This window comes from Salvelinus sp. IW2-2015, unplaced genomic scaffold (assembly GCF_002910315.2).
Source record: "Salvelinus sp. IW2-2015 unplaced genomic scaffold, ASM291031v2 Un_scaffold3536, whole genome shotgun sequence".
Classification (NCBI taxonomy): Eukaryota; Metazoa; Chordata; class Actinopteri; order Salmoniformes; family Salmonidae; genus Salvelinus; species Salvelinus sp. IW2-2015.
This window is the reverse complement of record NW_019944816.1, coordinates 62,167-77,589: the sequence shown is the minus strand read 5'-3', so window position 1 is coordinate 77,589 and position 15,423 is coordinate 62,167. Positions and strand designations below refer to the sequence as shown.

General features: G+C 43.7%; 1 protein-coding gene across 1 annotated transcript; it reads left to right on the top strand.

Annotated features, from left to right (window-relative positions):
- The first annotated feature begins 8,451 nt into the window (after positions 1–8,451).
- On the top strand, positions 8,452–10,382 carry LOC112076052 (uncharacterized). The gene is made up of 2 exons (XM_024142941.2): positions 8,452–8,715; positions 9,156–10,382. The coding sequence occupies exons 1-2, from the start codon at positions 8,550–8,552 to the stop codon at positions 10,319–10,321; spliced, it is 1,332 nt and encodes a 443-aa protein (XP_023998709.1). The 5' UTR covers positions 8,452–8,549; the 3' UTR covers positions 10,322–10,382.
- Positions 10,383–15,423: the final 5,041 nt, after the last annotated feature.

Below are 15,423 nucleotides of genomic sequence, written 5' to 3'. Positions count from 1 at the left end.
TATAAATAAAATTGATTGATTGATTGATTGATTTAATCATTAATGGTGAAATTGCACGTCTGTTTGGGATATTATAAACAACAAGAAGTTAACAGCAACAACGAACACAGATTTTTTCTCTCCCTCTGACATCACTGCACGCTTCGATAGAACAGAAGAATATGTCCTGCACAGGGAGGTTGGTGGCACCTTAATTGGGGAGGACAGACTCGTAATGGCTGGAGCGGAATCCAGTTCCAGACATTATTATGAGCTGTCCTCCCGTCAGCAGCCTCCACTGATGTTCTGCAATTTGTTTTACCACGCTGTCATTTACATTTAGTCAACAAAACAAAAACGCTAACAATGGCGCTGGGTGAACAGTGGCACTGTTTCCCCTAATGTGGATTCTATCTTTAAATAAGTCAGTGAGGTTGATTCTGTCAGAGACAGATTGAAACGGTTTTATCGTGGTGAAAAAATAGATCTCCGTGGTGAAGTCAGTAGACCCTGGTGTGATATAAAGAACATGTTTAGGCTTACCTAACAACTCACCTTGAAAATTAAATTCCTCTGCTCTGTCAATCGCTACATACATTTCAGTCTGAAACTGTCGTTTGTGTGACTTCAAAATGAGGGGCGTTGTACAAAACAAATTAATCAGCGATCTGGATCTCTCTAAACAGTCCAACCATCAGATACCAAAGTTAATGATGTCGTCGTGTAGGCCGGCTCTAGCCCAACCCATTCGGTTTCTGGGACCATTCTAGAAATTGTTGGGGAGATTGGACAAATCCAGACTCAACGTGGAAGAAGAAAGCATCAGTTGGCCAGAGCGATGTGGATGCGGTAGCCAGGCAAAACACAGTGGGTTTTAAAGCCTAATGGAAGGTCCATCTAGGACCCTTATGCAGAGGGCATGCTGCAGCTCAAGTTTCCCTGGGTACAACACCTTTTGTGTTCAGTCAATCAAACGGTCAACTCAAACCTGACTTTTGAGACATATTAAATGTGAACCAGTACAGTTGAGAAAATAGCAAAAAAGCTCATAGCCTTTAGTAGTGTCCGATCTACCTGCCTAGTGGTTAGAGTGTAGGAGCGGCAGGTAGCCTAGTGGTTAGAGCGTTGGATTATAAACAAAAGGTTGCAAGATCGAATCCCTGAGCTGACAAGGTAAAAAAATATGTTCTGCCCCTGAACAAGGCAGTTAACCCACTGTTCCCCGGTAGGTCAGTCATTGAAAATAAGAATTTGTTCTTAACTGACCTGCTAGTTAAATAAATAAATGGAGACCACAAAAACTGTTGCACTTTTTAAATAAGGGAGGGACTATATAAAGATTCCAACTATTGCGACAGAAAAGGAGAGGAAATATACTCTGATGACCAAAAAATACAAGGCATGTATTCATTATGTTTCAGAAGTGAAGCCAGGCTTCTTGTAAATTTTCACTAACTAAGACCACATGTGCCTAGTATAAACCAAAGAGCCAGTAAACACCTCATGTCATTATCCCAGTTACATTGAATGTAATGTAAGACTGCAACACCCTTCTTTGGAGGTGCTTTTAACGACCTTTTATTGTGGCTGGCCTGGGCTCAACAGTTCGCTTTGTTGAGGATGAGGATGATCCTCTTCATCTTCATCAGAATCCTCCTCAAGGTCTTCTTTTTCCGGGGGCTTGGCTTGCCTGTAGCTGACCTGTGGGGGGAGGACTCACCAGTTTGAATACCCTCACCTCGGTGGACATGCCCGCTTGGAGCGGTTATTAGAGTGTGTGGGTGGTTGACTACGTAGTCCTCCATTCATTTAGGATGCTGTATCTGCTGTCATGGACAGTCATCTCCTTGGGGCTTGGTCCCTTGGGAGATCTAGTTGTCCTCTGTCTCGATGTCCATCATCCCAGGTTTGAAGAACCATAAAAYGGAGTCTGGCACTCTCTAATGTGTGGATAGGCCACTGGGTGTAAACGGATAACGGATATTTTGGTCTRTAACAAAGCCCTTTTGTGGGGRRAAACTAATTGGCTGGTCCTTGCTCATCAGTGGGTGCRCCCATGCCCAGTCATGTGAAATCCATAGATTAGGGCCCAATTKAATTYATTTAAACKGACTGATTCCTTATATRAACTGTTACTCAGTAAACTCGTTGAAAATGTTACATGTTGGTTTTATATTTTTGTTCAGTATAAGTAGAACAGACCAAGCTGCTATTGACAGGAACTGACACATTTTTTTCAATGGTAAACCGCCTGAGTAGACCATCTTCATTTATCCACCATCTTTGTCTGTGCTAAAAAATATATATATATTTTTTTATAGCTCTGATAGTGACAASAAAGGCTGCGTTCATAACCAAGTGGGAAGGTGGTAATTGCCTGTTGTAAATACCAGTTAGACGCATTCACGGTCTTTGAACTCGTTGAGAAACACAGATTGGCTAATGGCCAACAAGCTGCATCAACCATAAACTAAACGTACAGCTATCATGCTTGTAAACAACTTATAKTGTTCAAAAAACACATTAATAGATTGCTTTTTATAAATGTTTTGTCGTTATCAAGGTMATTTCCTTAGTAGGTGATGTCAGAGGTCAGCATGTGGGAGAAGTTGGAGCTCAGGGATGATAGACGAGTTTCCCACTAGTAATTACCGGAGGGGCGTTCAATGTATTTTTCCCAGTCCTATGTGGTAAAAAACACTTTCCTAATTGGTTATGAATGCAGAGCTGGAAAGTATGTAAAGAAACACAAACACAAAGGCGGATAGAAGAAGAAATGGCGGCGAGTAGTGCAGAAGAAATGGAGAAAAAGTTGGTGAAGCACAGCGCTGAATGAGAAAAAAAACGAATGGTGGCAAGAATGAGTTTTTTCGCTCTCAAAGAAAAGGCACCTTGAAAGGAGTGACTACGGCTAGCAAGAATGAAAAGGACCAACTGAAGGAGAAATCCCGTGTTTGTGATTGTCTTCGTTGTTATGTGCGACGCAGACAGGGTGCGAGATGGAGAAAAGAAAGAGATCATCTGTCCTGTTCTTTTAGAGTTGATGGTTGGGATCTTGCCGACAAAGTGATTTAGGATATATATTATCTGTATGAGCTTTGTCTCCGAATACATTACTTGTACGGTGCAACGCGTATGGGCAGAGATGGCAGCATGGTTGTCTAAGGAGGGAAGCGTCCTAGGTGTGACGAAAATGATCAGAAAGGGCATAGAAATAGGGATGTGTAGGCACATGGGAACAGTATGAATGTGCAATATAGGGTGCCCCCTGGCCTGGGATCAGAAGTCCTGGTTCGAGAAGGCAGGTGAGGTTCAGGGTTAAAGTCGTAGCAAAGTTGTCAATTGCTGAAAGGCAAGTTGAAGAAAGTAGAAGATGGTCAGGGGGGGACATGAAAGATGGTTAGGACTAGTAATCTGTTACAGAAAAGGGATTACGCAACAAGTGAATATACCTTCAGTAAGATGGAATTTCAGCATTAAGTAAAGGGTTCACAAACTGTACGGCAGGGATGGAACACAAGCCGCAGAGAGGTATTTGGGTGTGCGAGATTTGACATCAGAAGAGTTACAGGGTGTGTTAAGTGGTGATGTCCCATCCTTTCAGGTTGTTGGCATGAGGTAGGACTAAATAGATTTAAATAGTGGAAGTAGGTGGGTGTTGTTTTTATTTGATACATTTTTTAAATTTTTAGTGAGTGTAGTGTAATTGCTCACCCCTGTGTTAGATGGTAGGGTATTTGTATATTTTGTAAATATATATATATATTTTTAAAGCAAAGTATAAGGGAGTTGTACTCCGGTCTAGTACGTTGCGGTAATGCAACATATTGGATGCCAACTGTCGTTAAACCTCAAAGAAGAAAAAAAGAACAAGGAACGCGAACAATATGGGTGCTACTTCGAGAACACAAACTCTTGCATCTTTCACAGAGAAGGGCATCTCTGGTGTTTTGTTGGACATRGRGGCTGTGTGGTTTAGGGATAACATTCCAGGGCCCTCATTTATCAATRTTGCGTAGAAAAGMTTCTAAATTAAMTTGTATGAAGAAAATGTAGAATGTTGATTTACACACACCTGTAAATATTTTGCCTTGATAAATCAGACACGTTCTTAAACACTGTGCTAGTGCGCGTGAAGTCTCATTTACATAAAGAACCGCCCTAAATGACCATTTATGGTCACATACCTTCCCTTTAAAGCTGCMAGAAATGTCACTTGGGAGCAGGTTAGAGCGGTGGTAAATTCTGCCTCATCTGAGTGCAGAACAGTTCATGGAATTAAAAATATTTGAAAACATATGCAAAWAARTRAATMAATTTGATCCACAAAAGGGATATATGTGCAACAGGAGGAGGKTAGAGTGACTCTTCACTGTCTGCTATGGACCAGCGTACTGGCAGCATAATTAGAGAGACCTTATTGTCTGGCATCATTTGTGATGGTGATACTGAGGAATCTCTCCCAGACCCTGAAGGAATACCAGACACACCAACTGATGGTAAGTCAAGCTTTATTTTCGCAACCTTAATATTCAGATATGGATCACATCTAAATATTTTTTCTTGACAATAAATATAACAAATATATATGAGAAAACAAATGTAACTAAATTAATTTAAAAAAAAACATGAAATCTTGACAGATGTGGAGGATTTGCCTGACCCCTCATTCCCAGGCCTACCAGAAGGGTGTCCTCTGACCCCTCATCCCCAGGCCTACCAGAAGGGTGTCCTCTGACCCCTCATTCCCAGCCACGAAGGGGGTCCTCGGACCCATCAGTTCCCAGGCCTAACAGAAGAAGGGTCCTCTACACCCTCCAGTTCCCCAGCCTAACCAGAAGGGTGTCCCCTGAACCCCCTCATTCCCAGGCCTACAGAAGGGTGTCCTACCTCATCCCCAGGCCTACCATAAGGGGTGTCCCGGACCCCTCATCCAGCCTACAGACGAAGGGTATCCTCTGAACCCCCCTCCCCAGGCCTACCAGAAGGTGTTCCCCTGACCCCTTCATTCCCAGGCTACCAGAATGGGTGTCCTGACCCTCATTTCCAGCACCAGAAGGGTGTCCTCTGACCCCTCATTCCAAGGCCTACCAGAAGGGTGCCTCTACCCCTCATCCCCAGGCCTACCAGAAAGGGTGTCCTGCCCCTCATTCCCGGAGGCCAGCCAAAAGGTCCCCTGACCCTCTCCCAGGCCTACCAGAAGTGTCTCTGTACCCCTCAATCCCCAGGCCTAACTCAGAAGGGTGTCCTCTGACCCATCTTCCCAGGCCTACCAAGAAGGTGTCCCTGAACCCATCATCCCCCAGGCCTACCAGAAGGGTGTCCCTGACCCTCATCCCCAGGCCCTACCAAAAGGGTGCCTCTGACCCCTCATCCCCAGGCCTACAGAAAGGTGGTCCTCCTGACCCTTATCCCAGGCTACCAGAAGGGTGTCCTCTGACCCTCATCCAGCCTACCAGAAGGTGTCCTCTGACCCCATCCCAAGGCTACCAAAGGGTGTCCTCTGACCCTCATACCCCAGGGCTACCAGAAGGTTCCCTGACCCTCAGCCCAGGCCTCCCAAGAAGGTAGTCCCGATCCTCATTCCAGCCTACCGAAGTGCCTGACCCCTCATCCAGCACAGAAGTTCCTCAACCCTCATCCCAGGCCTAACCAGAAGGTGTCCTGACCCCTCATTCCCAGGCCCTACAGAAGGGTGTCCTCTGACCCATCATCCCCAGGCCTACCAGAAGTGTCCATTGGCCCCTATCCCGATGCTACCAGAAGGTGCCCTGACCCTCACCCAGCTACAAAGGGTCCTTGGTCAGCGATCACGCGCGCCATGTTTGACTGACGCATCAGTCCGGGAAACAACAAGAAGAAATCAACACATTTCAATTTTGGACCAAACAGCAACTGGAGGGATGTACGCACGGCCTGAGAGATAAATCAATCATGGAAAGACTTAGGATTGTGTCAAACATTGAGCCAATCAAATCTGGTGCAATGATAATGTGTTTCCTTGTCGATTTGATTACAATATTTGGAAGAACAGATACATAGTATGATATTGACTCTTGTCCTCAGTGCCAGAGCCGTGGTGGGAAAAACACTCCCTGCAGGCATGGGGGATCATCAAGGCTGGTGGATTATTCAGCTGAATGCCTATTTGATTGCAAAGCTCTGGGTAGCACACTGCAAGCCTTGACGATGTAGCAACTAAACAAGAATTTACCATCATTGTATTAACATCACGTTATGGCAAATTGAAGGAATGTAATTAGAGGCAACACTTGCTCAGAGCTGGATCAGTGTGCCTCCGTCCAGAGCAAAAACGCCCTTGTCAGCAGGCCTATGGTGCGCTCCACTGTTGATCTTGTGCGTGCGTGGGCTTGGTTGTACCTTGCCTCTTGTTGGTTTGAGGGGTTTGTGAGGGGAGTCATCAGCCATGTTTTTAATGGGTAGCCCAGGTCTCCTGCAGTTATGAACACAACATTCARATATTGTTTCCCAGTAGAGGTCTAACATGGAAAATAAAACATAAGTCACTTACCAATAAGCCATCTGTCCTCAACAGCTCCTTCCTGGAGGTTAAGGCCTGACTGAACTGTTCTGCACAATGAATGAATCACAAAGCCAAATGTGAATCACAGATGACCTGCACATTGACAGAGTGGAAACCTTTTCTGTTGAAGTTGAATTTGTTCAATGACAGTGCTTTTACTGCGATGTGGGTGCAGTCAATTGCTCCAATGACATTGGGAAATCCAGCTATGGTATGGAAATCCCTTTTCACTCTGGCCTGTTGCACAGCAGTGTACGGAACCTGTATGCATTGTGGGGGTCAATGAAATAATGCCATGAAGGACTGCAGGCAATATTCGGCTCCTGGTTGGTTGTGAAATGCCAGACCAATCTCCTGTTGGAATGTTCCAGTGGCCARAAATCCCRKKGTGGAGAGGACTTGGGTACGCACTGGGATGGCATTGGTGCGTTTCGTCTCCCTTTCTAATACTGGAGAGAGTTGGTTGCAGAGATACAATAAAATATGCCTTGGAAAACGAAATCTACTAATAAACCATGCGTCGCTCACAGACCAAAAAATCTGCATACTCATTGAAAACATGCTCCCTGTGTAATGCAGCTTGTAATGCAGCCACATCCTCCAGCAATGCAAGATTTGCCATTTTGGACAAGTCACAWTGCCTCGGTGTTGCCTTTGATATTATTTAACTGGTTTAACTAAACTGCCTCCAACCTTATATATTCCACTCTCTTTCTAATTGACTTTATTATTCAATTAGGCTTAAATGGTTTCATGTTTATGATATCGATAGCACCCTGAGAAAACTATTTGTAGATGAAGTGTCTATAAAAGAACTACATGAATAAACTATTAATGTATTCTATTTTTTCTTCATAGTTTATGATTTGGTCCAGTATGTCAAACCTTTCTCCAGATGAAGGATTGTATTTCGTTAGCAGTTTGACTTTTCACCCACAAGGTGCTGTGCGTACGCATGGTCAGAGGTGTGCTTACATTTACGCAMATTCTCAAGTATAAGTACAAATGGATAAATACCACACTTTGCTTAGAAATGATCGCATGCATAGTTTATGAACATTTCTGTTCGTCCACAACATTGATAAATGAGGGCCCAGGAGTGGTAGACGCGCGTCGATTGAATCGAATGATAGACGGAAGGAAGGAGCAAAACCTGTCGGTTTTACTGTCGTTTGGTGACGTGGTTCTCCCAATTTATGTTAACTTGGTTATGTGAGATATGCGGTGAGACAGAAGTGTTACAATTGTAAAAAGTTAGGACGCGTGGCAAGTGTTTGTAGAAGGAATAAATGTGTAGTAGCTGAAGAGTCAGATGAAGCATGTTGTTGTAATTGTGACGAGTGCCCTGTACGGATGAATGAGGTCGCATTAGCTAGGATCAGGGCCATCCAGCAGGTTTCCTATGTGGAGGCAGTGAAAATAGCTGAAGGAGTGAGTAGAGTGGAGATGGTAATGGATGGCCCCACAGTCTGCAGTGAATGCCATGCAGGAGAAGGATCCCGACATACTAATAGTGAAGAAAGTGGACTTTGTTGCGTTTTATAACGAAAGTGATAAATTGCACGAGACAAACTAATAAAATAAATCAAAGAAGCTAGACATCATTGTCAAGCGGAAAATATATTTCTGGATCTCCAGGACTTTACAGCTAAAATATTACAGGGCGTACTGAATTAAGAAGTTCCCCCCCCTTTCAGGTGTAGGGATTTGAATAGTACCGTTTTTGTTTGACATTCAGGGTAGTGGCGTGAATTTGGTCCGTGTTAATTTATTTATTGTTGGTAAATTAGTATGATTTGTTCATCCACAACATTTTTTGTTTTTGGGGTATTTTTTGTATTACCCCGTACAGTAGGTGGCGGCAATACCCCTTATGAGTGTAGTCCGCCAATAAACATCAGCAAAGAAGAAGGTTATGAACGCAGCACAAGAAATTGTCAGCGGGTATGGTTTGTTTGTGACAGCCATTCTTTCTTCGTTGACGAAGCCATAGTAGCTGAATTCCCAACTCTCAGTCGACTGAAATATGTCAAAACTACAGTTGTTGCGAGTGTTTTTAAATGCGCGTTTAACGGCGGCTGCAGTAGAGATTTTCGGGGCAGTTGAGAAAACGGTAGTGGAGTACCAGGAGGAGAATGATCGGCTACGGAGACTGCTGCGGATCACACCTGAGATAACGCTATGTAAAATAGGTTAGTATGTAGCGCTGCTGATAGCTAGCTATAGTTCTACTCAATTAATACACTCCACACTGTTTAGGCTAACAGTGATCACCATTTCAACAATTGTACGTTTTTTTAACGTTTACCATACATGGGTAAAAACATAGTCTTTGTCACGAAAACCAGGAAGTTATTTTAATTTATAATCAATGAATTGACAAAGTTTAGAAATAAATAGCTTTTTAATGTATTAAGAGTTCATTTAAAATATACATATTTTTGTTGTTATTGGATTCGAATTTGAGTTTACTTTATATTGAATTTACAGGCTTAATTTCAAATTGACCCCAACCCTCAGATCAAATGTTATGCCACATGTTTAGTAAACAACCGGTGTAGACTAACAGTGAAATACTTACTTGTCTAACGGCTGTCTAGGTAACCTCTGCTCCTCCTCTCCTTCCCTCCAGACTCCCTGCAGCTCTCTGTCTCTGAAGAGGAGGTTCCCCCTGAGCAGCAGCACTGTGAGCAGGAGTGGAGCCCCAGTCTGGGGCAGGAGGACCCAGAGACCATACAGATTAAAGAGGAACAGGAGGAACTGAGAACCAGTCAGGAGGAAGAGCAGCTTCAAGGGCTCTTTCATACTAAACACTCCATATTCCCTTCAACTTCTGTGAAAAGTGAATGTGATCAGGAGGACCATCTTTGGTTCTTGACTCTTCCCCAAACCCAGACTGTGGAGAACAGAGAGAGTGAACCTAAACCAATGTATCTCACCTCTTTTGGCACTGTGGCCCACCTAAAGGGTCTCGACATTCACTGTGACCCTCCAGATAATCAAAACAATACATCAAGCCACAGCTCAGCTGTAAGAATTGACCCAGTAGGACTTTACAACAGTCCACTATTGGATCCCAGCCCACCTTTGGATCTCAATCGACCAATGGAGAAACACCGTTCCAAGCCCAGCATCATGTCCAGAAAAGCTCTGGAAGCTGACCTGCAGAGGCATGTGACTCTCGCCAAGAAGAGCCTAAGTGAACGCTACAACTCCACCTGTAAACTGAAGGCCCATGTCCAACTCTGTCACAGTGGGAAACCCTGCACCTGCCCCTTTTGTGGCAAGACCTTCAAACAAAAAGGACATCTGTCCAGGCACATGAGTATTCACACAGGAGAGAAACCATTTAGCTGTGGTGACTGTGGGAAAACCTTCAATCGCAAGGAGCACCTAACTAAACATAGACAGACTCACACAGGAGAGAAACCCTTTAGCTGTGGTGACTGTGGGAAAAGCTTCAATCGCAAGGAGCACCTAACTAAACATATACGCATTCATAGAGGAGAGAAACCATTTAGCTGTGGTGACTGTGGGAAAATGTTCAATCGGAAGGGAAACCTGAACTTGCACATACTGACTCACACAGGAGAGAAACAACATGGCTGCTCAGTCTGTGGTAAAAGATTCACTCAGAAGACTCATCTGCTGAAGCATATGGATAATATCCACAAAGAGAGAGAAACAGACAGAAGAAAGAAAATCTTCAGTCAGAAGATGGGAATAAAAAGACAGGATGTGGACAACACTCTTATGAGAGAGCAACTCCAGACCATTCATACTGTGTCTCTCAGATGAATAGATCTATCATAGATTGTCATAAAACATTGTATGTAAATAAAGTTTGATTGGATTTGAATGATGAGTACAGAGTATTGCAGGAAATTCACAGGTCTGTTGAAAATGTACCTTCATTAGAAACAGTAATATCTGGTCGTTTTAATTTGGAATGTCTCTCAGGGTGATGACAGAACAGTCGGGCTTATTGATACATTTATATTAAATACAATTCCAGAAAAGGAGGGGAGCGGAAGAGGAGGGGGACCCATGTACCCCGCTTCAATCAAGCAGACTTCAGTCACCCACTTGGCTTCAGACACCCCCGAGAATGACGCGGGAGAAGAATCCATCTATGGCCTCCTCCTTGTCAGGCCTCTCACACTGCAGACAAGGGTCCTGGGGCGAGCCTGGCTGGATGAGGGGGCTTAGCCGCCTCAGATCAAACTATAGCTCCCTCAGTTGTAGTTTTATGTCCCTATATAAAAATAGCAACAAAGTTTTAATGATTGAGTGACAGGTTGGCACATAAAAAAATCTTTCTCCGCTGCACTGTTTCAACGTGACAGGGCGCGCTGCGGTGTGTGTAGGGGGGCTATGGAAAGACACTAGGTGGTTAGGTATTTTCCTTTGGGGGAAAAACACTTCTCATCTCTGTGGTAGGCTAAGTGAATAACATGATACTCCTACGCCTGTAATATTTTATTTCGATTTATTAGAGCGGGGTCAAGTATACCGTTGAAGCTGCTTCACTCTTAGCTAGCTAGTTGTAAAAGGTGCTAGTGTTATTAGCCTTAGCCTATTTAGCTAGTTCAAACCAGTTATCCTACCACGGTGGATATCAGAAATGGGCTTCACCAAAACGATTAGGAGAGCGATGAGCAGCAGCATCAAACCACAGACCGCCGCCAGGCCCAACAGCGATGACACTGCCGAGCTCCAGCTAGCTCGGTGTGCAGAGTCTACCCACCCTTCCAAAAGCGCCGCCAGGATAATGGCTCCATAGCCGCCTCCACCTCCGACTGTTCCTGATGATCTTGGAACAGAGGAGCTAGACCAGGTTAGCCTAGAATCCTACCCTAGCCACAGGTTTTCTGTACAAAAACTTAAATTTAATAGCAACTGATTCATAAGCTCTAATTTAAGCATTCTATATGTTTCAAGTTTAAAATAGTGGTAAATATGTTTAAGCATAGATTTTCCTTTGTATTTATAAATTTTTGCCATTTGTTTGCCATGCGTCCTTGTCCTTGATAGCCAATGCATTAGATTTATCAGTTGATTTATCATCATTTGCTTTTGTCAGTCAGCTGTTTAAGAGCGCTCATTGCGTTGTTTTTTCCAGGTGCACGCGAGAACTGGTGTTCTCGGTGCCATCCGTAGCCAGAAGTAGTAGACCGTTAGTTTAGCTTTATTATTTTCTGTCAATATTAGTTTTATTTCTTGGATCGGCTGATGATGGTGGACAATATCACTAGACAACTAGCCTACAGCTAGACACCAGTGCGCATCCAATTCATCCAACAAGTAGACTATACTCTAATGACAGTAGGCTGATAAATTGCCTATTTTCATTGTAAGAGGTTTTAACGTTCGGTGAGAAGCATTCGATTTTGCAATGGCACAGGCCTACATTACTTTGGATTTGTGTGCCCATGACAACTGTTTTCACGGTGAAACACGTAGGCATAGTAACACGTACGGGGCATTTCCCGAGAACTCCAATATCCATAGTTTGTACAGGGTTTAACTTCAATGTTGTAATTAAATTCTTACGTTCTTAATAAGGACACATAACACTGTCATAAATGTAATTTAATGTAAAGAAAGAAAGGTAGTGTTTTATGTCACACGATCTGTGACGACTCCAAGCATTAACTCATGAATTAGGGTGTAAAAAATACGCACGAAATCTGCTGTTATATATGATGTACATATATGCACGAATTGAACGTGAGGTTGGGCTGACATAATTTACAAAGGAAGCATGTGTGTTTAGTGAGTCCGCCAGATCAGAGGCATTAGGGATGACCAGGGATGTTCTCTGTTTAGTGAGTCCACTAGATCAGAGGAAGGGGATGACCAGGGATGTTCTCTGTTTAGTGAGTCCACCAGATCAGAGGAAGTAGGGATGACCAGGGATGTTCTGTGTTTAGTGAGTCCACCAGATCAGAGGCAGTAGGAATGACCAGGGATGTTCTCTTGATAAGTGTGTGAATTGGACAATTTTTCTGTCCTGCTAAGCATTCGAAATGTAATTAGTACGTGTGGGTGTCCGGGAAAAAGTACATTAGGCATTTTTCGTTTCATTGTTTTTTAATTCTAAGCAAGTCACAGCCTATATGCGCAATTTGTAGACTATAATGATTTAATACAACAAAATGTTGTTTAAATACTGTTGTGTCGCACTCGCTTCACAGTGTATTTGTAGGCTATATCCTTGAAATAATATAAATAATATACCCTAAATAWTTAATTTTTGTTCCTTTTACGCTTCCTGTCTGGCTCCTGACYTATTTAGAGTGTTTATATGCTGTTTAATTCGACATGTAGCCTATTTGAAATKATGTTCACTTCTTACATTCACCTTTTCATATTTATTCAAATACTTTTCATTAAAATCCAGATGGTTTGGTTTCAATACTTAAAAACCAATTGGTAGGTCCAGGTAGTCACAAAAATGGTTAAATTGTGATTTTAATGAATGGAGCGAATTTGGAGCGGCAGTTTTTTCCCCCTGTAAGCATGAATCGGTTTTTAGCGGAGCTCAACTCCTCCCACATACTCTGGTGGGAACGCAATAGAGCTCGAGAGCTTGTAGTCCTAAAACCCGGAAATTAGTTACCTCTGGTTCGTTCAGCCATCCCTGTTGGAAAAATGAATGGGGAAAGAATAGGGTTTTGGGATAAACGTTGAAAATAAGGTCTGAAGTCAACACATGCTTAGGATATCTTATACGTTTTGTCCTATGCGATAATATCAGTCAGTTAACATTACTTTTAGTGGCGTGTTTTTAGGGAATCTTAGATGGTGGGAAAGCAACAGATAGTCAATCTCTGACAAGGGAGGAGCTGTTTTTTTATATATTGTGTATATTAATTTCTTCTGAATGCAGATAGTCTGGGTACCCCCAAGCCATAAGACTATTTAGCAGTCTTACGGCTTGGAGGTAGAAGCTGTTCAGGGTCCTGTTGGTTCCAGACTTGGTGTATCGGTAMCACCTGCCGTGTGGTAGCAGAGAGAACAGTCAATGACTTGGGTGGCTGGAGTCTTAGACAATTTTTAGGGCCTTTCTCTAACACCGCCTGGTATAGAGGTCCTGGATGGCAGGGAGCTCAGCCCCAGTGATGTACTGGGCCGTACGCACTACCCTCTGTAGCGCCTTGCGGTCGGATGCCAAGCAGTTGCCATACCAAGCGGTGATTCAGCCAGTCAAGATGCTCTCAATGGTGCAGCTGAACTTGAAGCTCTCGACCCGCTTCACTACAGCCCCGTCAAGGTGGATGGGGGCATGCCCTTCATTTCCTGTAGTCCACGATCAGCTCTTTTAACTTGGTGACGTTGAGGGGGAGGTTATTGTCCTGGCACCACACTGCCAGGTCACTGACGTCCTCCCTGTAGGCTGTCTCATCGTCGTTGGTGATCAGGCCTACCACCGTCGTGTTGTCAGTAAACTTATTGATGGCGTTGGAGTCGTGCACGGCCACGCAGTCTTGGGTCAACAGGGAGCACAGGAGGGGACTAAGCACGCACCCCTGAGGGGCCCCCATTTTGAGGGTCAGCGTGGTGGATGGGTTGTGGCCTTATCCTCGCCACCTGGGGGCGGCACGTCAGGAAGTCCAGGATCCAGTTGCAGTGACACGTGTTAAGCAAATGTTTACTCCTGAACTTATTTAGGCTTGCCATAACAAAGGAGTTGAACATTTCGACAAACCTAGTTCCACTTTGACATTATGGGTTAATGTGTGTAGGTCTGAATTTTAATACGGTTAAAACTCAGGCTGTAAAACAACAAAATGTGGAAAAAGTAAAGGGACGTAAAGACATTCTGAAGGCACTATAGATAGATGTACATGTAAACAGGACTAACAGTGAATAGTAGCAGGATAAATAGATACTAATGGTAAAGGCAATAATCAATGAACGACAGCGTAGTCAATACTAAATCAATACTAATTTTAGCAGCAGTGTAGGTGTGAGGTGAAGCAGTAGTCGTCTGCCGTTTAACCGTCTTATGGCCAGGGGATAGAAGCTGCTTAGGAGTCTGTTGGTCTGAGCGTTGATGCGCCGGTACGGTAGCATGGAGAACAGTCCATGTCTCAGGTGGCTGGAGTTTTTGGCAATTGTTCAGGCTTTTCTCAGACATCACCTGGCATGTACGTCCTGGATGGCTGGGAGCTCATCCCCAGTGATGCACTGGGCCGTCCGCACCACCCGCTGTAGGGTCTTCCGGTCGAAGGGCGGTGCAGTTGCCTTACCATATGGTGATACAACCAGTCAGGATGCTCTCGATGGTGCAGCTGTAGAAGTTCCTAAGGATCTGAGTGGCCATCCCAAATCGTTTCAGCCTTCTGAGGGAGAAGAGGCAATGCCGTGCCTTCTTCACGACTGTGCTGGTGTGAGAGGTCCACGTTAAGTCCTCAGTAATGTGGACATCGAGGAACTTCGATGTGGACATCTCGCAACCTCTCCACTGCGGCCCCAAGTTCTATTAGGTACAGAGTAATGATAATGGAAATAGATGTGCAGAAACTGCATGTGTGGAAACAGCTACAATTAGTAATAGCACAGATGAAAGGGGAAAAGTATCATTATTTTGTATATGATGTTCTAGGATGATAATTTATTGTATGAACTGAATTGAAAGACATTACATTTTTAACAGTCGACTCATGAAATACCTGCAACGGCTTGGGACTGATGTGACARAGTGCACTCAACAAGATAAAGCCGATATCAAGAGAAATTGCAAAGAATGTTATTGAATTGGGACTGGAAATATACAATTCGTCAACGTCAAAATAGTTCAATTTAATCGTGTTCCAATTCTAAAGCGTGTCCCAATGACAAGTACAAAGTTACCCCTGCTAAAAATAGATAAATCTAAAACGCTATATTAAACA

Excerpts from the sequence above, each read along its gene's own strand:
- LOC112076052 (XM_024142941.2), top strand. The coding sequence starts at position 8,550 with ATGTCAAAACTACAGTTGTTGCGAGTGTTTTTAAATGCGCGTTTAACG. Across the intron at positions 8,716-9,155 it reads GATAACGCTATGTAAAATAG|ACTCCCTGCAGCTCTCTGTC; the intron begins GTTAGTATGTAG and ends CCTTCCCTCCAG.